The sequence below is a fragment of the Halichoeres trimaculatus genome, unplaced genomic scaffold (genome assembly GCF_033239565.1).
Source record: "Halichoeres trimaculatus isolate MK-OKI-2021-1 unplaced genomic scaffold, fHalTri1.1 fHalTri1_scaffold_19, whole genome shotgun sequence".
Lineage (NCBI taxonomy): Eukaryota > Metazoa > Chordata > Actinopteri > Labriformes > Labridae > Halichoeres > Halichoeres trimaculatus.
In genome coordinates, this window is record NW_027437197.1 from 26,215,977 (window position 1) to 26,241,859 (window position 25,883).

At 37.8% G+C, this 25,883-nt stretch overlaps 2 protein-coding genes across 2 annotated transcripts in view; one reads left to right on the forward strand and one right to left on the reverse strand.

Annotated features, from left to right (window-relative positions):
- Positions 1 to 347: 347 nt before the first annotated feature.
- LOC141808896 (chondroitin sulfate synthase 2-like) lies at positions 348 to 8,374 on the forward strand. Its single transcript, XM_074695671.1, has 4 exons — positions 348 to 851; positions 2,316 to 2,880; positions 4,366 to 4,548; positions 4,714 to 8,374. Exons 1-4 carry the CDS (start codon positions 562 to 564, stop codon positions 5,974 to 5,976), a joined length of 2,301 nt encoding a protein of 766 aa, XP_074551772.1. The 5' UTR covers positions 348 to 561; the 3' UTR covers positions 5,977 to 8,374.
- Positions 8,375 to 11,309: 2,935 nt separating this feature from the next.
- The window catches only part of asic4a (acid-sensing (proton-gated) ion channel family member 4a), a 101,834-nt gene continuing 87,260 nt past the window's right edge, over positions 11,310 to 25,883 (reverse strand). The window contains exons 5-10 of the mRNA XM_074695672.1: positions 21,478 to 21,531; positions 19,717 to 19,870; positions 18,308 to 18,399; positions 18,051 to 18,130; positions 17,432 to 17,542; positions 11,310 to 15,259 (exon numbers count right to left, since the gene is read on the reverse strand). Of these exons, the coding sequence (XP_074551773.1) occupies positions 15,122 to 15,259; positions 17,432 to 17,542; positions 18,051 to 18,130; positions 18,308 to 18,399; positions 19,717 to 19,870; positions 21,478 to 21,531 (629 nt within the window). The 3' untranslated portion in view covers positions 11,310 to 15,121. The remainder of the gene's footprint in view (positions 15,260 to 17,431; positions 17,543 to 18,050; positions 18,131 to 18,307; positions 18,400 to 19,716; positions 19,871 to 21,477; positions 21,532 to 25,883) is intronic.

Consider the following 25,883-nt stretch of genomic DNA (forward strand, 5'->3'; position numbering starts at 1 on the left):
AAAACTTCTAATTTTGGGAACTGAGATGTTTATCAACCATTTTAATAAACTCTGCAAAAAAAAATTGCCTTATTATTTTGTTTATGACATATTTTGTGTCACATTTGATATATAGGGAAGTTTGGTCAACTTTTTAAGGTTTTTTTTTTTTTGTAAACATGCATTTTTTTCAAAGAAATAATCAGTCATGTTGAAGAGACAAGTCTTTGGAACTCTTGTATCATGGTCGGTATTTCTCCGTGTTCCGTTTCACCACCAAAAACTGTTAAAACTGTCCCCGGTTTCTCCTACTTGTTCCAGCCTTCCAGCCCGCGGAACCTGCCTTCATCCACTGTCTGCATCTAGACCCGCCCCTGTAGCCTGGGCTGGACGGGGAGGAGCCAGGTAGAGGCTACACTGACACGTAAGAATCCTGTGTAATTTTATGGGACAACCTATACCTTTTCCTGAAGTTTGTGATACCACTTCCTCGTGGGAGACTTATGTGTCGTCGGTCTGCTCGTGGGCAGAATTCCATGTGGATTGTTTAGGCGTGTTGCGGGTCTGTCTGTGGAGCACAATATGAGATTTTCAGCGCTTATTTCTGTCCTTCGATCGGTCGGCCCGGTGATTATCGGTATTTCTTTAGGGTTCACGTTGAGTTTACTCAGTGTGAACTGGACAGAAGAAGCGTGTTTCTCGGACGCCAAAGATGGTGAGGATACGACTTTGAGTCAAGATGGACAGCTTAAGGGAGCCCGGAAGCCGAACTCTATATCGACTCTAAACGACGTGGAGCCCGACGGAGATTTCGAACCAAGGATTGTTCCATACAAACAAGTTCAGCAGGGTGCCCCCAAAAAAGTTTTCAGGTATGCTCGTATAGCGAAGAAATATGGTCGATTGACTGCGTGTTGCTGATAGGCTAGTGCAGATATATCACTACATCGTATGCTACTGCTCCAGCTGGCCGCGGTGGAGCCAATCCCTTGGATATGGGGATAGTTCGGTACTTGCAGTTCAGCACAACCCTAGGTGTACATGTGACACTTGTCATGTGGGTTTGAGGTCTGCAACACATATCTAATCACATTCCCTAGGAGAAAATCATTATTTTCACATTTCCTTACTGCATCAGAGAGAGGAAGCTGTAATTCTGAATGCTCTGACTTCAACCAAGATGAACTAAAGTGGGGGCTTTTCATCCATGCTACATTCATTCCTTCATCTTCTCTGTAAACAGGCAGACGGTCTCAAGGTTGGTTTTGAAAAGACCTTGCGTGCGTGTAAAGCATCACCTTCAGAGTGTTCTCATTCTGGAGAAACTTTGCAAAATACGTTTTTTTTATTTGATCTTTATTCATCTCAAACATAAAATAAACCACAAAAAATAAACAATGCATTTCTTAATAAAAGATAATACAATCTATATATCCAGACACACTGTATAGCAATGAAAGCAAAAAAAGAAAACAAGCTCCTGCAGTGTTTGAGAGAGGACAGGTGGAAGATTAATGCTTATTTGAACCTGCCCCCACCTCCCATATTACTTCAGTATAAACAAAAAAGAAAGAAAAGAAAAAATCTTGTTCAAGCGGTATCTCATTCTATGTATGGATATTCACAGTTTTATGGAGCTTAGCGGGCTCGGTCAGAAAAGATAAAACCGCAAGTTTGCTTTACTATTAAAGAAAAAAAAGTTTTCTATAACCTGTTCATTGTGTGGAGACTACAGTATTTCCAAATGAAATTAAAAGAGACAATAAAATAAGAAATGAAGAAAATAAAGAATGCAAAGTGATGCATTAAAATTTTTAATTTTTGACATTTGACAAAAGCTGTAAAATAAACTGGAATGAAACAGTCAGTCAGAATATATATATATATATATATATATATATATATATATATATATATATATATATATATATATATATATATATATATATATACACACACACACACACACACACACACACACACACACACACACACACACACATACATACATACATACATACATATATATATATATATATGTATGTATGTGTGTGTGTGTGTGTGTGTATATGTATATATGTATATATATATGTGTGTGTGTGTATATATATATATATATATATATATATATATATATATATATATATATATATATATATATATAGAGAGAGAGAGAGAGAGAGAGAGAGAGAGAGAGAGAGAGAGAGAGAGCGAGAGATACATCTTTACACCAAGGTTATGTACAAATTAAATCATAAAAAAAATGTTTCTCTTATGAAAGGTTTTGGTATGTTAAAGCAGTATTAATTAACTTGTGCCTTGTTGTTTTTTTTCAGAGCTAAATACATAAGCACAGAGTTGGGAATGCGAGAACGTCTCTTTGTTGGAGTCCTGACATCCAGAAACACAATAAACACCCTCGGTGTAGCTGTCAATCGCACCATCAGTCACCACCTGGACACAGTGGTCTTCTTCACTGGAATTCGCAGCCGTAAAGTTCCTCATGGCATGTTTGTTGTCGCTCATGGAGACGAGAGACTGATATGGAACATGTTTCAGAATATCAAATACATTTTAGAACATTACATCAACGAGTACGACTGGTTTTACTTTGTCCAAGATGATGCCTACATAGAAGCGGACAGGATCAAAAGCCTCGTTGATCACCTCAGTATGGACAGAGAGCTTTATATGGGCAGACCTGAGGAGTTCATTGGTGGAAAGATGGAAGGGAAGTACTGCTATGGTGGGTTCGGGTACCTGTTGTCCCGAACCTTGCTCCTCCGACTTCAGCCCTTCCTGGAAAACTGTAGGAATGATATCCTGAGTGCACGTCCTGATGAGTGGCTGGGGAGATGCATCATTGATTACACAAGCACTAACTGTGTCGGAGAGTATGAGGTAGGTAAAGTGTATCCACGTCACACATTTCTATTCTCAAAAATTCATACAATATTCAGTAATTATTTATAGCTGTTTATTTAAACAGTAGCAGAAAATGAAAGGAACACAGCAATACGGTTTATTGTTACAATGAATAAGAGTTACAAAGAAAAAGAATCCAGAGGGCCTTCTCTGTTTTCAGCTCTGGCTCGAATGAATTACGAAATCTGTCATTCTGAGATCGGTTACAGCAGTGGCTGACACGAACTGTCAGGGCTGAGACAGCTCTTAAAGTTTACTGGCTGTGAACTGTGATTACAAAGCTCATGTCAAGATGTTGTTCATGTCTCTAATATCCTTCAGCAAATTTAAGTTCAGTTTCTCTCACAGCTGGAGCAGCAACAGAAAAAGTAAACAGGCAAGCAAAGGACAGCTGAGTTCAGCCTTGCTTGGGTTCAGTGGTGTGAAAATCCGCTGTGGGTCAACATGCTCTGCCCCGTTAATGTCATTAGCATTAGAGGTCAAACAAGCTGTGTTGAGCTCTGATCTGTCCCACTGCCCTTTCAGGCAACCGTTTGTTAAATTCAGCTTTATTTGTTTGGACTTTGTTAGAGCTTGTCTCATGCCACTGCTACTTTCATGAACTGTTGTCAAATTATTTCACTTTATACCACTTCCCTTGTTTCTCTTTTGGCAACATCCAAGAAACCATTTGTCACAGAATACAGAGTGACTCACATGGCTAACCAAAGTTTCCTCAGCCAGAGTAGCTCCAGCAGAGCTTTGTTGATAAAGAAGGGAACGGAGGAGCTCTGGTATTTGTAAAGAAAACAACTCAAAGGCAGAAACACCAATATATTTCTGTTAAGAGAGAGAGAGTTGATGTCTGTTTGGCTTGTCAATGCTTCACTTTTGGTACCGTAAAGGCAGCAAGCTATCGACAATAGAGTGGCCTTGCTACTTTGTTAAGCAGTGTCTCCATTCTTTTTCTTTTAATAGCCTGATAAGATTGGATTCACTTTTTTAATCACTCAAGCTCCTTATGTGCTTACTCTGTTTTCAGTCTAAATAGCTGGATCTGTATGTGAGATACAAGGGACATATGTCAGCCATTTATACAAGAGGGTTTGAGCATTCCTACCTTCACTTTTTGAACCTTATCATGCAGTTATCATATGTTATATAAAAAGAGAGCTAACTAAATGAAAGTCCAGCCTTCCTTAAACCTCATATTCCCAGGACAAATTTATTTCCTGGTGATGAAAAAGGAAATGAGGGAAAATAAGCTTGAGTTGTAGGAAAATCTGCTATTTCCAAAAGTCAACCTCAGGATTATCAGTGCGATAATGATTTGGACCATTATTCTTTGCTGAATACATGGGACCAGCAACACTGTTTACATGGAGGTAGTCAAGTCCAACAGTTCACTTAGGAATAACACTCTACATGTTTTTGACATCCAGTATTAAATTGTCCAATGAAGAAACTTGTTTGTCTTCTCAGGGGCTACAGTACCATCACTATGAGTTAGGAAAAAACTCTGATCCCAATAAAGAGCAGAGTGAACAGTTCAAGAGGGCTCTGGCTGTCCATCCAGTGTCTGACCCAGAACAGATGTACCAGCTGCACAGATACTTCACTGAGATTGAACTCCAGAAGACTTACGATGAGATTGCTAAGCTCCAGGTAAGCTGATTTACAAGCGCAACAAACCCTTGACGCCTAGGGTTGAAGGTAACACCTGACTTTTCTCTACAGAACACTTTGTTTTGCTTTGGTACTTACAGTTTAAGTCCTTTAATTTCAGGGTTGGCGGCTGTCAAGATGAGAACATGTCTTTTGTTTCCACAGGCTGAAATAATAAATGTGAGTGTCGTAGCTTTTGAGGGAAACAGGAGTGCACAGTGGCCTGTGGGGATCAATCCACCCTTTGAGCCGAAATCCCGGTTCGAGGTTTTGAAGTGGGAGTATTTTACAGAGGAGGAGATTTATTCATGCAATGATGGCTCTCCAAAATGTGAACTGCACGGTATTGATCGAATGGATGTCGCTGATGTCATTGCTACAGCCATGGGGGAGCTCAATAAGAAGTACAAGCCTGTCTTACACCTGAAGAAGCAGCAGCTGATTAATGGATACAGGCGCTTTGACCCAGTCAGAGGCATGGAGTACACCTTGGACCTTCAGCTTGAGGTGGTAAACCAAAAGGGCTATAGCGGTTCAATCACTCAGAGGGTCCATTTATTGCGCCCTTTGAGCCGGATTGAGATCATCCCCATGCCCTATGTAACAGAGGCCACAAGGGTTCACATCATCATACCTCTCACTCTCCAGGACAGGACATACGTCAACCATTTCCTGGAGGTTTTTGCCTCTAATGCTTTTGAGACGAGTGAAAATGCTGTCCTTACATTCTTGTTTATTTATGATCCCGTGGAGGCACAGCAGGTTAATCAGAATGATATATTTGCCAGTGTGAAGACTCAGATAAATGCTTATGAACACAAATACCCTACAGTAAAAATCCCATGGATAAGTGTCAAGACAGAAACACCATCCCAGATAAAGTATATGGATATCCTCTCAAAGAAACACCCAGTTGACACTCTCTTCTTCTTAGCCACCACCAACACCAATATTAGTCCTGAATTTCTGAACCGCTGCCGCATGAATTCCATCAACAACTGGCAGGTGTTTTTCCCGATCCATTTCCAGGATTTCAATCCTGATGTGGCATTTCACAACCAGGAGCATCCTGTCTCAGTTGATCTGGTCAAAGAAGCAGGCCATTTTGACCGCAGGTCATTTGAAGAAGCCTGTTTTTACAACTCCGACTACATGGCAACACGCACACGCATGGCGGCAGACGTTCAAGAGAATGAAGAAATTCTAGAAACACTAGACATCTATGACATATTTGTGAAGTATTCAGGTTTACATGTGTTCAGGGCAGTGGAGCCAGCATTGCACCAACAGTACAGGTACCAAGAATGCAATCCACGGCTCAGTGAAGACATCTATCATAGGTGTGTTCAGAGTAATATGGAAGGTGTTGGTTCCCGCTCACAGCTGGCCATGCTTCTGTTTGAGCAAGAGCAAGGAAACAGCACCTGAAGCATTAGAGTGAACACTAACAACACATGTAGTACCAACGTAATGTTGTTAAAAAAAAAACAGCCCACATCTTGGAATGTGATTACAAAAATGACTGTGCCTGATATTTGTTTCTCAGTTTGCAACAAGACTTGTTTTTATTTGTGTCATTTTTTTAAGCTATTTACAAAAAATTGAATGCAGTACATTTCAAATCTTACCCCTTACAACTCTTACAGGTTTACAATACTTGTTCATACAGTTCAATAGCAAGAACCAAATGATTTTTTTAACACTCATGCTTCATGAAAGCTGTGTTACGACATTTCTTAACCTCTAGGTGGCAGGCACTCACACGAGTGGAGCCTCGACTGTGCTCAGTATCATGCAGTACACATCCAGTGCACACGGGATGAAAGGGAAACTCAGAGGTGTAATGATGTTCCCCTTTTGTCCACTGTTGTACAGACGTTATGAAAACAGTTTCTCACCTTTACCCATTCTGTGTTATGGAAGAAACAAATATTTGACAAATCTGAAAAGATGCCATGGGTGCTGTTCTGTGAAGTTTGGTTTTACTTGAGTCAAATTTCTCTGACAGCATCCTTAAAAATGGTTCTGAAAGCTGTTTGTTTAGTAGTGCAATCCAAGCACACATCCCAGATATTGTTAATTAAAGTTTGATGTTGTGCAGGGTAAGTTGTGTGCACTACACGTGAAGTTGTTGAAGCGTATTTACTCATTGAAGTTTTTACTACTGCACACGTGTGTGTGTCCTTACATTGACAAAGCATATGCTGACTGAAATGATCTTCTGTTGCAAAGAAATATAATTCTAATTTTGTTACATGAAAAAAAGTTGAGTTAGTGTGAAATGCACATTAAGTTTGTGACACAGCTTTATGAGTCAAGTAGGTTGTGCTTTATTTGGAATTGAATTCCCAAACACGACTTTGCTTGATCCCGACCATCCGCAGGCGGAAAAGTGCCTTAAATAAAGTAAAGTGTTAGTCTCTTCTGTATGTTCTCAGAGATTACAGACAAGAATGTGTATTGCAGTAGGTGAGTGGTGTGGATTTTCCATGAAACTATTTGATGTTAAATAACAGGCAATTCTAAGCACTTGGCATAGGATTGTTTGAAATGGTATTCAAAGTGTTATTCCATTTTTTTTCCAAGTCCTCGCTGCAGTAGGTTAAACTCTTCAACAGAACTTTATTTGCGTTGAAATAACTGAAATATGCAGTGTGTGAAATATTTCCATGTTACCAAGTAGAGCAGATAATTTTATAAAAGATGATGTTTAGATTTTCCAAGGTTTATTATGTTATATTGCTATAGATTTTTAATGATTAGTGGTGGAGGTAGCTGTACTAGACAACAAGCGATCTATTATGTGCAATATTAGGGATAACATGCCTGGAAAGATGTCTGAAGTGGAGGAGGTGTTTACTGCAGTGTTCATGTTGCTGTTCCGGTCATAACATTACATGAAATAGGAATGGTGCTTTCTGTTCGATGTTAAGTTTTTACACTGTTATTATTATTTTTTTTTAACAAGTCTTTTTGAGTAGATTACTGACGCTAGACACTTTTATGATTCTCTTTACATTGGCTTAGAAAAGCACAAATCTTTTATTTCACTCAACTCTACAAGTCCATGTTGGAAACATTCAGTTACAAGAGTGTTTGCAGTATTTCCTGCCATGGGTACGTAACTCGGAGGTCATTTAGGGCTTCCTTTTGCAGTAACTTCATAATGTATGTGTTTGTCGCTGAGAGAAACCTTCACCCTGACAGTCCTCAGCTGATGAAGTCAGAATGTTCTTGATTCCTTGAGGAGTGTGACTAATGTTGTTCAGAAATGGAAATTGAATTTTTCCATATAACACTGGGAAAGATTGGAGGCTGAGATCACGGTACGGGATTATTGTGCTTGTCAGTGTTGACAAGCTGAAGAATAATGCAAACGTTGTACAGTAATCAACTCGTGTTATTAACACAGCCGGCGTTGCTGAGCAAGTCTAAAGGATTTTGTCTATTATTTATTTATCTTTCATTTCTCTTTGAATAATGCATAACAAAGGCTCTCATGACATTTTCAGTCTGTTTAAATATTTTAAGAAGTGTTTTTAGGCCTTTTTAGTGTTGTCTCGACAACATTTCATACCTTATTTCTGGTGACAAAAATATCTGCTGTATCTGATTTATATCATGTTATTCAACTACAATGCAAATAAAATGATTTGTCTAGCAAAGAACTGATCACAGACGCATTGCTGCAAACTGATGCTCTGATTTACCAGTTTTCAGCATTCATGCATATGGGTACAAGTTAAACCAAAGTGATATATTTGAATAAATACTCATCACAAATATTTGTGTGGTGTATTTCCTAATGAACTGTGAATTGTTGTAATTTTGAATAAAGATTTTGTTTTTAAAAAAAGTTTTTTCTCTTTTGCAGTCTTAATTTTTTAAAATCCAGAACAGTCACTGTTGTGTGTGTGTGTAGCAGCGACATATCCTGCTCGTCCTTTAGATGTCAGTACAGGAGCGTGGCAACCATCTGCAGTATGGTCTCTTGATCAGTACCTGCTGCTACAGACTGAGTACTGTTTTTAATAGAACTTAGAATCTTCATCTCATTCCTGGTCCCTGTTTAGCAGCACTGCGACCAACCTGCATCTCCATGTTAGGTCTGAGGTATTTTTTGTGTGGGTTGTGTAAAAACAGGGGAAATGCTGCAGCCTTAATTACAGCCTTAGCTATTTCAAGGGTCCATATGCACTACCCTGAGGCATGCTGTAAAACCACATAATAACAGAGCAGTTTGGAGTTAATTGTAAGTCATTATTTTGTGCTTTGTTTTACATTATATTGCAGGACTTTCTTCTCCCACTCAGGGAAGATGTTGTTACAAGTCATCTGGAGACTAGGAGTAGAATTTATTTATTTTGGTGCAAGTTCTTAAAGATGAACTTCATGCGTTAATGAAAAATCTCTCTGTAATTAGAATATCTGACTTAGCGACTCCATTAGAGGGGGAGAATAGACACGTAGGGCAACAATCAGCTAGGAAGTGGATTTACGAAGCACTAGTTCTACTAATCTGCCCGAGGTTTCTGCCTCTACGAGGGAAGTTCTTCCTCTCCATAGTAACTGACTCAGTGCTGCAAAGGTCTGCACTCATGGTTGGTTAAGACCAGATCAGACTCTTTACCTGGTTTTGATTTCAGGTCTCTGGTTGTATTAAATGAACAGGTCAGACCTGTTGATGTTTTTGGAAAGTTCCTGAGAAAACACTCGTTATGATTTGGCACTGTGTCACTAAAGATTAATTGCTTGATGATTTTAGCTTTGGAAGGTGTTGGGTTGACCTCTATAATCTTAAAAGATGTTATTTTTGCTATTGTATTTTTTTTCAAAATGCTTTCTAATGAAGAAAATTAAGAGTATTACAACTGTAGAAAATATAATGGTACTTAGACACAATCACTGTGGATCACTTATAAGGGATGAGATTTGTACTTGTGACTTACTGCCAGCTGTGTGTACCCCCTAAGACATGTTCTTTTTTTCCCTCTCTTTCCTGTCGGGCTTTGAGACCCGCTCAAAATAAGCAGTCAAAAATAAAAATAAATACAACATAAAACATGTCTTAAAAATTTCTCATCAGTTGCTGATGCAATCAAACAGTTTTTAATAGACAATAATTATAATAATAAGCACAAACAAGGTGTTTTTATGGTGCTGTAAAAGGTAGGCCCAGGGAGGTCAGAGGCTGAAGGAATGACAAGCATGTGTGCAACGTGGTGTGGAGCTGGGAAGTTAAACTTTCTGCTGTTTAACTGACCTGTCTCCAAACGCCCAGCCCGGTGGTGCCTCAATCAGACACAACATGCTGTCGAAAATCAGCTCAGTTATTCTCCTTTCAAGGGTGTATTTGTGTTTATATTCAGAGGAAAAATGTTTTATTTAACTGCAGCTTAACACAGCGTCTTAAGAATAAAAAACCCTCACCAAAGTCAAGTCCTGACTTGAGCGTCCGAAGCAAGCGTCTGACTGAGAAAGCAGCCTGTATTCATGTCAACACACCAGCCCCTGTGTGACTTGGCTGAGGATAGCTACAATTATTGATGACAGAGGAGCAGATTGTTATGCATAGCCTGTACAGAATGCCATCAGAGACTGTGATTGGGAACCTTTTGAAAATGTCAAAGTGACACATGATTATGAATATTAAACAGCCATGTATAGCCCATGATTATTTGACAGGAGGAGGGGATTTGACAGACAGAGGAATCATAATCTGCTGAGATGGGAACATGTCTTTTGCAACAGAGTACATCCGTCAAATTAATAAAAAAAATCATGAAGTAGTTTGTAAACATAATCATTTGTAATGCAAAGCATTTCACTAATTTAACAGATTAACTGTAAAAATAGGCTACGCCAGGAGGTTTGAACGCATTTAATGAGCAACAAACTGGTTTATGATCTCACTCGAGTAAAGTGTGAATCAGCCCAAACTGCTGCATCACACTGATAGAGGGAATGATGTCAAGCATATCTGTTAGGATGAAAGTATTGTGATTTCATGGGGAGGCTGTTGCTCAGTGGTAGAGTCGGTCTTCTGGGTTTCGACCCCAGCTCCTGCAGTCACTAGTGTCCTTGGGCAAGACACTAGACCCCACTGGATCCCTCCCCTCCTCAGCGATGTGTGAATGTGCATAAAAGAGATTAGCAAATGCTGATGTCTCCTTTATGTGTGATGTGGGATTGAATAAATGCAACTATAGCAAAGTAAACGTGCTCTGAGTGGACAGAAAGACGAGAAACGTGCTTTACAAGTCCAAGTCCATTTCTCATATACTGATGAAGCCTCGTGTTATGGCTCATCTGCCTGGATGCTAGCTTAAATAAATCAGAGCGTGCACTGACCCTGCATGTATAAATGGATGATTGGACAACATGAAGTCTACGAAGTAACATGAAGTAACTTGTGTAAAATTTTGCAGGTATGTACTAGAAATCCTGGTGTTGTAAAATTTGTGCTCATCTATGTGTGGTTTTCAGTGACAGTCAACACAAAGGACAAGATAAGTTTGTTGAAAATTATAACAAAAGAGGTGACAAAGTTAATGATGTTTTGAAGTTACCAGAGAAAGATAAAACCAAATTAAAAGACAAAACAGACTATGTGAAAACAAGAACGGAGTAGTTATACTAAGTGCTCTACAGCAGTCGGATGTTTCCACTTCTTTAGATTGTCCAGTTCCTTTGTCATCATTGGTCAAGCTTGCAGTATTTCACAACAGAAACTTAAGAGATTTTTAGTTGTTACTATTCAATTGTTTTATGTATTTTCATTTAAAAATAGCTTTCACAGATTTTCTGCTACAGTTAGTTGAACTTCTGTACCTCTGGCTGTTTTGCAGTTGGTCCGACGATTTTTTTTGGTCTTTCTCCACATCATCCATATTCCTTTCAACTAATGCTGCCCCACTCAAGTTTTCTGCATCTTCAAAAGGTTTCAGCTCACCTCTAAACACACTCTGCTTACTGATGGTGAATTCTGGCTTCTGAAAACAACACTACACAAAGAGAACAGTGGTTTAGAGCTGACATGTGTTTCTTTATTTTGGTTTGCTGCTCTGCATGAAGAAATGAAAATAATTTGGATTCTTATGAAATGAACTTACTGTGTACTATCATTATGGGTCACACTGAAACTCAGGTCACAACAAACACATCAAATTTCATTTTAATCCCACTCAAAGCAGAACAATGATAGCAGTAGATATAAATATTATTCTGACAAACAGTCAGTGTCGTGAAAAATCAATGTGGAATAAATAAAAGATTGTGTTTCAAATCAGTTTTTTACTCGGATTTTTCGCTTTAAATTTAAAACGTTAGAAACAACTTAATTCTGAAGCTGAGGGTAATGATATGTTTAAAGGGGACATATCATGCTTGTTTCTCCTTTTCACTATGTCAGACTAGGATGCCTGTAAAGCATTTCTGCCCTCAGTACAAGTCATTTAGTTCCTTCATTGCCCCACAATAGCGTTCTCAATATCCTCATTTTAGGCCATTCTGAAGATCTCGTTGAAACGCTCTGTTTGGAGAATGACCTCCAGTAACCTTGCAACATCACAGCCCTTTATGCTCTGATTGGTCAGTTCTACCAGAGGGGCTGAGGGGGTAGAGCCAGGGGGCGGTTTTTGCAGCATGGCACTATTTACAAAATCGCCACATTGAATGGAGCAGACCGAGCGAGTTTGCTGTTTGCCAAAACTTCACTGTAAGGCATTGATAGCACTAATAAAATGGCAGAGTGTAGAATACGTCCTTTTGTATTGGACCCTGAGTCAGACCCGGACGGTTCTGCAGCTCAGGAGGAAGAAAATCCACCTGGACACAGATCATCTCAGGACGCTTCAGTGTGGTGAGTCAAAGCGGTACTGTAATGTATAGTTTACACATGGAAATATAGGCAGACTTCACCAATAAACTATTTCAATAACAGGGCTCCATCCTGCTCCTTCACTTTTCTCTGTCTGTTTTATCCATCATGCTGAAAGTGTAGTCTAAAGATCGCCTCTACCGTCAGTTCCTCACTATGTTATTACCGCAGCATTAATGTGGTCCAGGTTCACAGTGCATGTCAGAACAAGCATGCAAATATCACAGTCTCACAAGTATTACCATGTCTGCTAGAACTACAGTGTTTTAACTGCTAATTCACCATATAAAGCCGAGCTGCTCAGCAGAGCAGAGTCCCTGCATCCAGCATCTGAGGGGGGATACTCGGCTCTTGGTGAGTGTATCCCTCAGTGGTGGTTGTGTGACTACCTGACATCACAGAGGAGGAGCTGCTTTATCAGATTACTCCAATAAAAAGAAAGGATCCTCGTGTCTTCATTAAGGTTGAAATCTCGCGGCCAACTAGCAGTGACCTCTTTTCAGAGGCATCAAATCTCGTTCTAGGATACCAGAAAAAAATACAATATCTTGTTTTTTGAAAATTTAGGGGGTGAAAGGTCTTGTTTTCAAATGTATTATATTATATGTAAGTATTAAATCAGGGATCAGCATGATATGTCCTCTTTAAATATACATTAAATGTACATTGTATGATTCATTCATTCACCACATTTAACTTGGTTGGGCAATTAAGTTTGGACCTCACTGACCACAAACCAACTTGTCTCTGCTTTGAGCCCTGGAGGAAAGTCTGCACTTCTGTCTTGGTTGTTGTCAGTCCCACTTAACCTTCTGGCTGTAAAAACAGAAACTCACAGCAAAGTTATTTGTCATATTCAATGGTATAAATCTAAAATGTTTCAATTTGTGTGTTGGATGAAAATGCAAACCATAGCCTTAAAAGTCTATTAAAGATCTGATTGTGTGAAGCCAAAGGGGAGCGATAGTTAATTTCCTGTAGTGCAAAAGGGTAAGTGAGTGAGCTGACCTTCCATGAAAATGACACAATAAAGAGTAGATTGATGTCTCTTTATTTAACTTGAGCTCTTCCACACTGTGCTCTTTTTAGCCGCCATTTAGAATCAAGTTAACCAATGAAAATATTTGAGCCATGGGAGGGATTTAAAATGAAACTCCTCTGGACGAGTTCGAGGCTGAATAAAATGGTTTTAACTGCCATTTTAACTGGCTGACACTTTACTGCTGCACTAAACTTAACTCCTTGTCAACTATTCCGATTTTCAAATGCTCCTTTTTCCCATGTCTCAGCTCAGCACTGTGTTGTGTCAGGCTAATGTGCTTAGTTGTATGTGCAAGATGTTAAAGTGCACATGCAAGCAAACTCACAACACGCAAATAAGCAAACTCATAACCCTCTCTCCCATACAGACATACACACACACACACACACACACACACACACACACACACACACACACACACACACACACACACACACACACACACACACACACACACACACACTCAGAGGTATCTTCACTGTAAATAACTGCTACACTTTTATAGTACTGGTCCGCAAGCTGGAGAAGATGACTTCGCAAAAAAATAAATTCTGTTTCTTATTGCTTATGTCAGCTTAAAGTCATGAAGCCAACCAAAGTAAAAAAGTGGATTGTGGATGGAAATGAAATGACTAAAGAAAAAGATCGTCTATCTCACAGCCCTATTCAGGATATTTCTACCTGAGTGGAAATACCTGACAGTCCATTTCTGTTACCTGTACAAATGTATTAATGCTTGGCAGTCTAACATGTCTGCAGGTTGTAAATTTACAGTAATTGCTACAATTGTGATAGTTATTGTTCTATAAAAGTATTTTTAAATATATAAATGACTAAAATTAATCTTCCATTATTTATATACTGTATTAACTTAATATAAGCAACAACCATTAAAACATATTTTTTGAGCTTTTTCATTTTAAAATTGGACTGACTTAATGTACAAGTAAAATGCTACTCTCTAACACCTTGACCACAAACCAGACAAAGTGTATCATGTGAAAAGATGCTGCTAAGTCTTTTAAGGTCGCACAGTTCAGCCTAAGTAAAGTCCGCCATATTCTGGACGGACAAACACGACTAGTATTTGCTCACTAAGGAATTCTCCTCTTGAATACAATATAGAACATGTAGATAATAATATCTCATGAAATAATACATAATTTATATTGTGCAATGGCTTGATACGGTACACTGTGTTTTCCATTAAGTAGGAAGAACAGTCTCAGGAGAGATAAATAAGTGGATACAGACAAATGAAATCAGGTATTCTAGATAAATAACTTAGGGTTCCCTTTTTGGATTTAAACGGTATCACGGTGACATGCACTCCTCATCTTGTTCCCTGTTCGTGGTCATGTACCAAAAACGTCCTGAAATCACATGGCCTGTCACCAGTAGCTTGACACAGTTGAGAGGAGTCCCATCAAAAGAAGGGAAAATAAAAAAAGGTAAAAGTGGAGTCCAATTTGTGCCTACATCCTGTATGACAAGTGCTTTGTTAGCAGCACAAGTTTGGTGTTCAACTTTGGCTGTAGCTTTTCACTGGTGACAGCAAGAGACAAGCAAAAAATGTGAACGGTCTGCCAGTGATCTTAGCACAAACAGCCCTTATCTTTTGTTGTCACCAGGACCAGACTCGAGGGTTGGCTCTAACAAGCGAAGTCCTCGAACACCCCGTGGTGTCCAGCGTGGCGTTGGTGAGAACGAGGATGAGGGTGGTGGTGATTCGGGAGAGTCGTGTTGGCATAAGCCCCCTCTGGGTGACTCCTTGTCATATCTTTGGAATCCTGTTAGAGATGCAACAGATAAGTCAACTTCAAGACCAAGTCTCAAATATGATATGGAAAAGTCAAATGTGACAGGTTGGTGAGTGAAGAAACGAGCTGTGTGCTGTAGGAGAAATGCAAAAAGTCAATTCAGATACTGGCAACTTCAAAGTTTGGTTGTGCAACAGTAAACCAAAGCTCCAAGAGATGGGTGTGCTTCCTACAGTAATTAGGACTAATTAGGAACCTCCATGTCAGTATCAAAACGACTTCTGTGGTATACCAGTCAAATGTGCATCATCTGAAACATACAAGGGAGTTACACTCAATAATAGAGGTGTGAAAAAATATTGATACAGCAATATATTGGTGTGTTGTGACTAAAATTTCAGCTCTTAATATATCATTTTTTGTAAAAATAAAAATTCACATTTTAGCCAAGTTGGAAATAAAACACAACTTTCACACCTCCACTGCAGTAGATAGTGACAAAGAGCTACTCTGCTGTATGTTGCCATTAAACTGTATGATAAATCTCAAATCATATTTAAAATATCTCATTTATAACATGATAATAGGGGTTTTCTGGTACCGAGCAAGTTGGTATGCTGTAGTCATGAATGTTTGCCTTTTTCCTTTCAATTTTTAGTTATATTGTGAGATTTATATAAACACCATCTCTATTTTTTTAGTTAACTGTTTAGAATATCGCAAGATATTACAGCACTGTGATATTGTGAAGAATCATGATATTACTGTTTCGACACAAGTATCAGGATACTTTTTGTGAAGTTCTTGTCAATACCCAACCCAACTAGAAAAGCTAGATAAGATAAGTCAGCAGTATGGAAGCTTTTGGGTAAACCAAGAATGTTAAAGAAGCTATTCAAGGTGATGCTAACTGGTCTGCAAACCCCCTAAATATGAGGTTAGAGGGTCAAACATCAGCTTTGATGCAGCATCTGCAGGGTCACTACCTACCACCACTAACTCTCTCACTAACCTAGCTGAAATAAAAGTCATTACAGAGTTATATTGTATTAATGGCAAATTAAAGGTGGGGTCTGACAGATTTTCAGAAAAATAAATAAATAAATAGATAAAATAAAATGTCAACTTTTACAGGAATAATCCCGCTCAATTGTGTCCTCTGGGCCTCTAAACATGTGTGTCAATGTCTGTGTCTGCCTCAACCCCCTCCTCTGCCTGTTTGCTGATGTTTTGGTTGTTTCGGGACATTTCTGGATGGAGAGTAGGCGTGGTTACTCCAGCCAATCACAGCACTCTCAGTGTGCAAGTGACTTTGAGCGTTAATGGTTGTGAGTGGAAGAAGCTAATCAGAGCAGTTATGATAGTAGATGTAAAGAAAAACTCGACGAAAAGAAAACTTTTTACTAAACAAGTGTGTGCTAACATGCCAAGCCAGGTGCACGTCTCTTGAGTCTCTCTCATAGAAATGTGATGCTACAGGTGGTTGCTGGGCTTGTGAGTGTGTTCACATAGTCATGGTCAGAGGCTTTGGGTGTGTGCTGGTGCTGGCACTGAGCCAAGGAGGAGGAGCCTAGTTTGAATGTTTTGTTGACTAACAAGTGACGAAAATTCCTGCTGACTCTATATTTAATGTAGCATTGTGAGTGTGAGGGATTTTCTCTGTTAAAGTACAAAGTAAACAAATGCAGCAAAGTAAACAAATGCAGCAGCAGAGCAGTACAAAGTCTAGAGAAGGGAAATCTGTGCAGACTACATGCAAGGCATTTTAGCTTAAATCCCCTGGTGTAAAACATTAAGCTAACATCAGTAATTTGTACCCTTCCAGCACCACACCATGGGATTTATGTAATTGCAGTTTAGTCACTATAACACTATGAGAGATATTTTCAGTGTATTTCTAGGAATTTCACTTAAACTAATACAAACCAAATCATTTTATTGCTATGTTAATTTCTGTGTCAAAAGGGACCAACATATACAACTAACTGTCTGTATGACGAGTGTCCATGTGATATTAATCACAAGTATTGGTTTGAATTGAGTGAATCTATGAGCACTGGTAAACAGTGTTAATTATTCAGACAGTAATTGTACTGTCAAAATCACTCGTCTTGAATCCCTGCTCCCTGGATATTTCCTCTTGTAGACTTAACTCAGCGCTGCAATGGAGAGCCGTGCTCTCAAATACTTGATTTTTTGTACCTTTACTTTCATTTCCTCAAGACCCACGGTTGCTACAGTGCTGGTATGCTGCTTGTTCTTCTTTTCCTCCTTCTGGGGCCTCAGCAGGCGTTGAAGCCGGTGCTTGATCACCTGATTTCATACATTGCATAGCAGCAGGGAGGTAAAAGAGAAAGGAGGTGAGGGAGGGAGCTGAGGGACAAAGCAGAGTCAAGAATGCATTCACAGAGAGGTCTGCGTTAAATTCTACCCCTGATTATATGTTGTTCATACATGCTTTGCAGTCACCTTGATGCTGGCTAGAAATCTTTAAAGGGATTCAGCTGAATCAGGGGCTTTTTTCATGATCAGCATTACGTGCATGTCCTCAGACCTGATCATGAATTAATTACTCCAGCCTGGAAATTAAATTAAACTCATAAGATGCATGATAAGTGAGTCTATATCATTAAATCTGACTGATAGAAAATGTAATTCTGGGGGATATTTTAAATAAACAATGGAGGCACCAAAGTGTCTTTTAAATAAATCCTGTTAGTTGTAACACAATTTTTATTGCGTTATTGCTGATTATCTAACAGCCCGTCCAACACCCCCTCTATGATTACATGAAGTGTTTATACTTGCAAAGACACTGTACCTCATAGATATAATCCATAATTTCTAAAACTGTCAGGATACTTGCTCCGATGAACAAGCCCATCTGTCCACCAATGTCACCTAAAAGAAAGAATGGTCAGGAAGATGCACAGTGGGCTGAACAAGTCACACAAACACCATCCCTATTTGCTACTAATGGTGATGATAGTAAGTACAGATTCTGTCATAACACTCTTCACTGCACCAGCAGTCTATTCACATATTCAGGAAGAGAGGAAAAAGTGACAGAAATCTTACCTAATAAACCTGCAACATCGTAGGCTTTCTTTTGCTCTATTGTTTCATAGTTCAGAGCCTCAAAGAAAATATCTAAGACTAGGAAGTTGTCTCTGGAAAAACAAGCAGAGTGTGTGTTATACAGTGAAAAACACATTTTATAATTCCTAACAAATCTAACATGGTTTGAAAAAAATATTATAGCAACTCATTATATGCTCACTGTAAAATGTCATGATGGGAATGTCAGGCCTAAAGGGCTTTACACAGATCTAAGCAGTGATTGTGAGATAATGAGGTGTTTCAGGGTTTAACTGAGATGAGCAGAACGAGCACTGACAGCATGCTCAGTCAGTGCCACATCTCTGATCTCTTTGGATTTAGAAAGTCTGATAAAATTAAGTGTCATGAGCTTTCTATAATGGGTGTGCTTGCATTTTCAACATCCCTGACAATTAGGCAACGAGAGGAGCTACACTATGAGCATATTTTGAGTGTGTTAGAGCTGTTTGAATCTGCACACATTCATAAACAAGAGGAATATACAGCAGCTTGTGCTTTGAAATTAGGTAGTCATAGTGATTAATACACACACACACACACACACACACACACACACACACACACACACACACACACACACACATAAATATGTATATATATATATATATATATATATATATATATATATATATATATATATATATATATATATATATATATATATATATATTCAAAGATGTATTTTCAATTATAATACATGTATGTGTGTATATATATATATATATATATATATATATATATATATATATATATATATATATATATATATATATATATATATATATATATATATATGACCTTATTGGTCTGTAACAGCTTTTAGAGTACTAGTTCTGTTACTACACTGATTTCAGCCACTAATCTTACAGGTTTTTGCTCTGCAGATACTGATATGTTAAATTTGAAATGTTTTCTACAAGAATTACAAAAAAATAACATAAAATAAAAATAAAAAAAAGGGTTACAATTTTTAATTTTCATATATATATATATATATATATATATATATATATATATATATATATATATATATATATATATTTATATATATATATATATATATATATATATATATATATATATATATATGTATTCTTTTATTACATGTAGATGTTTGTTGTTTGTATCCCCCCCTCCCCCCGGGTCAGTCAACATACATTCTTACACATTAAATACCAGATCAATCAACAATTTTTAGACATTGCACAACATATAAATCAGTGTATGAAACTTTACTTGGTTTTTGTTTGCATTGGTGGGGTTTGGTTATGATCACAAACTGGAGGTCAGAGTTTATGGTCCTTTTAATTCTGTAGCCACCTCAATGCTTATACACTGTGCATTCCTGTTTAAGGTCCCTGTCGTACCTGATGTAGTCTTCTGACTTGTCGTATTTCCTGGAGAGATAGCGAGCAGAGCCTTTGCTTGGGATTTTGACCATGGAGAGCTCTTTACCGTAGCGAGTGAGATTACAGGGTGTCTCACATGGGCAGGTATCCCCGCTGTTCTTTTGTAGCAGTGCTGCAACACAGTGGAAACAGTAGTTTAACAGACATGCTGGGTCAGTTTCACTGTTTACAAGAGAACTGTACCAGATACAGCACTGAGTCTGGAGGCAATGACAACTTATTGTTGTAACAAAGGGAAGTAGTGTGAAGGAATGTGTCCTACAAGGGAAGGAGTGTTTTCTGTAAAATTTGTGGACAACAGGAGTTTGAAAGAAAAGATTCATAGAATGCAGTGGTTTAGATAGATAGATAGATAGATAGATAGATAGATAGATAGATAGATAGATAGATAGATAGATAGATAGATAGATAGATAGATAGATAGATAGATAGATTTAAATATCTTTGGGTAAAAAAAAAAGTTCATTCCTGATGTTGTAATGTGTCTATCCTGGTAGAATCTTTGTGTGTGGTTGGATAGAGCGTCGGACTGAAGCAGCTGGAAATGAAGTCGATGACGACCAAACTATGCTGATATTCTCTGTAAGGCCAGAGGGAACTGTGTAAACTGTTGAGCTGAGCCTCTGTTGCCACTATAATGAGACCCAGTCATCATGAGCAACCGCTTGCATTACACACAGTCTTTTTATAAATTGTTAAACTGTGATATAAACTGGTTGTAGTCGCAAATTACGTCAACAGTTATTCCATTGCAGAGCTGCAAATGCTTCCTTCAGTTAGGGTTATAAATACCTTGACTTATACCAGATAAATATGCAAAAATGAACCTGTCATATATTCATAAAGGAATAATCTTAATCTTAATTTAAGAACAAACCCAAGAGCATATTTGTAGTCATCTTCTCTGAAAAATCAACAGTATACACAGACAAAAATTGGCTGAGGATGGGAGGGAGGCGTTCAAATGAGTAAATAATTGTATTCTTATCATTCTTTCTTCATTTGAGCCTTATTGTTCTTTCTTAATATTATTCATTTTCATAATTTTCACAATTAAGATAAATGTATGCAGAGCGTCTGTGGCATACTCTTTGATCCGGCTTATTCTGATTTTGGAACAAAAAAACCTTTACACTATAAAAATAAATCATTTTCTAATTTATTACCTTTCACAGAGGCTGAATGTATTCTCACTATTAGATTCAGGAGTATGACCCACATGAATATGGTCCTTTTTGTAAGATATATCAAAAACTGTATCCAATTCTATTTCAAGCAGAGTTAAAATCTGGCTGAGGGATGCATAATTAAATTTCACTCTTATTTGGCTGAGAAATTTTAATTATGTGTCTGCATTGACTGTAAAAATAGTCCTTTCTACTCCAACCATAATGCCTTTAAAACCACGGTACCTTTGTTTGGTCAGGATGTCTGCCGTACGAGAGTGAATTCAGAGTCAGATATGGGTTGAGGGGGATGGAGATACAGGAATGGAATGTCAGGTTGATATTAACATTTTAACAATCGAGGCAGCACAGCCATCAAGCTCTAAAGTGACTAAATCACAATGAGAGAAAGTCATTTCAAAACATAAAGTGTACCCCCAGGGATTTGTGTAACCCCAAAAAGATCCTTATCATATTTACTGATTGTGTTTCCATTTCCCTTTGGGGGAATCTATCGTAATGAGAAAAGAAATGAAGGAGGATTGTTTCTTACCGAGTGCTTTGTCAACGCAAGTGATTTTACTGGGAGGGCAGATATCTGCTGTTCCTGGAGAGAATAGAAAATGAGTCTGATCAATCAGAAACAAAATGATCAGTGACCTGTGTCTGCTGCGATGAGGAGCCATAGCTGTGAACAACACTTCATAGCATATTATTCATCTCCAAATAAAGGCAAATACACAGAGGATGACTGCCATCCATGGAGCCCGGGCCGTCTTGGACGTCTGTCCTTGATTGTGCTGAGAAATGGGGCATGCTGCCTTCCCCAGTGAGGCATATTTAGAGAGTCTTCAACAAACAATCAATGAGTTACATCCCAGCACACAAACATATTACCCAGGCCATTAATGGCAAGTGTTCAATAACACCAAAGTTAATTTGCAGGAGTGTGTGTATTTTGTTCTGTTGAAATGTGGGTTTTAATGATGTCAGGAAGAAACATTGTTATAGAGAGAAAACTGTCTGATAGACTGAGGTATAAGTCAGCTGCTGATGAAGAGAGTTGGTACTCCCTTTCTTTGGCAATAATAGATGTGTAAGTGTTTCATCTGTGCACAAACTAACTTTTTTTGTCGCCTTTAATGTCACTGGTTAACTAGCTATTTACATAATCGACAGCAATATGTCCAGTTTGCTGGTACTACATCAGAATATTTGAAGATTGAATGTGGAGTCCCACAAGGTTCAGTTTTGGGGCCAAAACTTTTTATTTGATATATCAATGACATTTGTGAAGTTTCGAGGTTGTTATGTTTTTTTTGTTTGCAGATGACACATATTTCTTTTGTTCTGGAGTTAATTTAAAAACATTATCTGAATGTATTCAAAGTGAAATGGTGAAACTTAAAATATGGTTTGATGTAAATAAGCTGTCATTAAATCTGATAAAAAATTAAGTTTATGGTTTTCTCTAGAGGAGCTAAAGAAAAAGTTTTATTATACATGGATGGAGTTAATATTGAGCAGGTATCTGAGTTTAGGTTTCTGGGAATCATAATGGATGAAAATATGACATGGAAATCACGTGTCATATGTTAAAAGAAAGTTGTCAAAGAATATTTGTATTTTGAATAAAGGGTGTTTTAGATTGCAAAGCAATGAGAACGTTGTACTGTTCACTTATACTGATTTATCTGAGTTATTCTGCAGAAGTGTGGGGGAATACATATGACTAAGATTAAGCCTTTGCTTTTATTGCAAAAAAGAGTGATACGAATCATTCACAAAGACAAATTTGGAGAATACACCAATAGTTTATTTATTAAATCAGGGTTATTGAAGCTTCCAGAGATAATAGAGCTTCAGACATTACTAGTTATGTTTAAAGCCAGAAACAGAGCTTTACCAGAAAACCTACAAAAGCTATTTGTGTTTACCACAGAAGATCAAAATCATATACACACTAGAAAATTAAAATCCAATGTGATGCATGTTTTGAGATTTAAATTTAAAATTTTTGGGGGTTCTTTATTTTGTTGTAGGCTATTTAGTTGTTTTTGTTTTGTTTGTTTTTGTAGTTAAAATCAATGACGGGTTAATGTAGGCTGTTGAAAATCAACTGTATGTGATGTCAGACCATCTGTTCTTTTTTTAAAAAGTTATTCAAATAAGGGCAGACAAATAAAAGAGACATTTCTTGTCACGCTGCCCCTTTCCTATCATGACTGTGTTTGTTTAAGGGTGTAATGTGCACCTGTGTATGGATTTGGTTGTCAGCTTTCATGTATGGAACAAATGAATAAATAAAATAAAAAATAAAACTTACTCACCCATATATATGGACATTTTTGCACTTTCTATACTCTTTCTTACTTTTGTTTTCTTAAATGCTGCGGTGACTCCTGAATTTCCCCTCGGGGATAAATAAAGTATTTTCTATTCTATTCTATTATATAAATATATATATATATATATATATATATATATATATATATATATATATATATATATATATATATATATATATATATATATATATATATATATATATAGTATAAATAATTGATAATTTGATGACAAAAGCTTTTGAACAGTATCTGTTGTTCATAGTAAAATAAAAATAAACTTCAATCTTGTTAAAATTGTTCACCAAAGTCAGATAATATCTACAGACAGATACCTTAAAAGTATATTTTGTGTGCCATTGTGCCATTCAGTCTCAGCTTCAGCAGTCACATGCCAAAGTGTTCTTGAGTAAGACACTGAACCCCAAATTGATCTCCCTGTTGGCCAGCAGTGGTCAGTGGTTGGTCAGTAGTGTGTGGATAGTTTTGACTGTGTTAGCTAAAACTTTTGGTCCCCTACGATAGCAGTCTCTGCCATCAGCGTGTGAATGTGGTGTGGATAAGTGAATAAGACTAGAAGTGTTAAGCACTTGAGTGGTCAGGGTTATGGTCAGGGTAAGACCACTCAAAGCATAGAAAGAAAGGTACTTCTAACCAGAAAGGTGCCTTATAAGTACAAGTGCATTCAACACATTTCAACAAAATTATCATGGAAACCTTATCTTTGTTTCTCTACTTCGGCTGAGTAATTCAGAAAAACATTTAATACCATCTATGTCTTACACATTTTTTAACCAACAGTTTCAGCAAGAATTTACCTATGGCTAAATCCCGCCCACAAATGAGCCAATCACAGTGCATATAGCTCTTCTCAAACACTCGGACAATCCCTGCCCATATGTCTATTGAAATGCATTGCAGAAAGTCAGTTTCTAATCTGGTTTATGATGTTTTTCTAAGATTTTAAGTTTAAAAATAGTGACACTCTGACACAAGGTATCCTGAGAGGTTTGGTGATGGGGTGTCAGCCTATCGTTAGCTCCTAGCTGCATTGTTCATCATGTCTCTTTGCTTGTTGGAAGCTCTAGTTAAACTAACTTTAGCTTCTGGAACTTATCTTCATTAGTTTAACTGTAAAAGCCAAGATAACAAAGGTTGTCAAACATTGTGTTGAATAAATCAGAGTAAATCCTGTAGCTCCAAACTAACAGAGACACACTCTTGGTAAAGATGAGGTTCTATTTTGGTCCTGACTAATGCTGATCCTCTGTCTTGTTGTCTGAGATGCTGATGCTAACCAGATGCTGTTTATCAGGTTTGCTCTGGGAGCTGAGAATTTAGTCTGTAACTGAAGCTTTCTATCGGCCTTTTCAACAATAACATGATTCATATTTCCCTCCAATGTGGACTTTAGAGCTTTTTGGTGACTTCTAGAGGATGAGTGATCTTTCTGTTTCCAAAAATCATCAATAGTATCCTGTGAAATGTCTTCTACTGTGACACCTGCCATAGCGCCTGTTACTGAATGTTCATTGTTTGTCCCAGTGAGTGGAGGGGGCGAGGACCTCTACATTTTATAAGTATGGTAATATTGTCACAAAAAGCAGTAAAGGTAAGGTAAAACAATTTTCAATTCACAACTTGATCTAATGATAAGCGAAAAAGCAAGATGCCAATTTGAGAATCAGTAACAACTAGTAAAAGAGGTACTGTTTTCAACAGCTGATATGTGGGACAATTGGCTTTTCAAGCACTTTACCACAAACACTGGCTTTAAGATCGCTTTGAAGTTGTTTGCAAATGAAAGTAAAGGCTTAACCAAAGGTAGAGCAGCAGGATGGTTACCCGCATTGAGCAGTTAGTTACTTTACATGAGCTTCAAATTTATTCAATCACAGTCTTGCCATGAGGTGGGTGTTTTCACCTGCAGAGCAAAAAACTGATTAAAAACATGTTGGCTTCAGGTGCACTGATCACATTATAAGTCAGATTTTCTCCTCTGATCAGACCTCCACGTTGCCCTGCTTTTAAAAACCTGTTCAACTTAGAATGAATGACTAATTGTTAAATAATTCAACTTTTCAACACATCAGTCACATTTTACTGCCCAGAGCAAAAAGTACAGTCTTCATTGGTAAAGAAGTCTTGGTCCTCTTCTCAGTTTGTTGTATCTTAACGAAGTCAAACCTGAAGTCTGAGTCATCAGACTCCAACATTCACATCAGGTCACAAGTCCTGATTCAGGACTAGAGTTTGAGCACTTCAGTCGAGTACCACAGGCCTGACTGAGTCCATTAATATTTTCATATTTTCCATCAAACCAAATGAGGCTGCTGTGTTGGATGATCTATGTAAATATTGCAGTGATTGCTACGTGCATCAATCTAGGGCAGTACAATAAGACTTGGGTTCCCCTGTTTCAGTAGATTGAAGAAACTAATGAAACTAATTGCGATGTAAAAACGTTTTTCTTTGTTGCTGATGTTGTTAGTGATATGTTACTCACTGCACCTGTTAATGTGTAACCTTTCCCAGTATGTTCTTTTTTCTTTATTTAAGGGAAGGGTCTGTAGGACTCTCCAAAAAAAGTAAAAATTAAAGGTCAATTCTTACA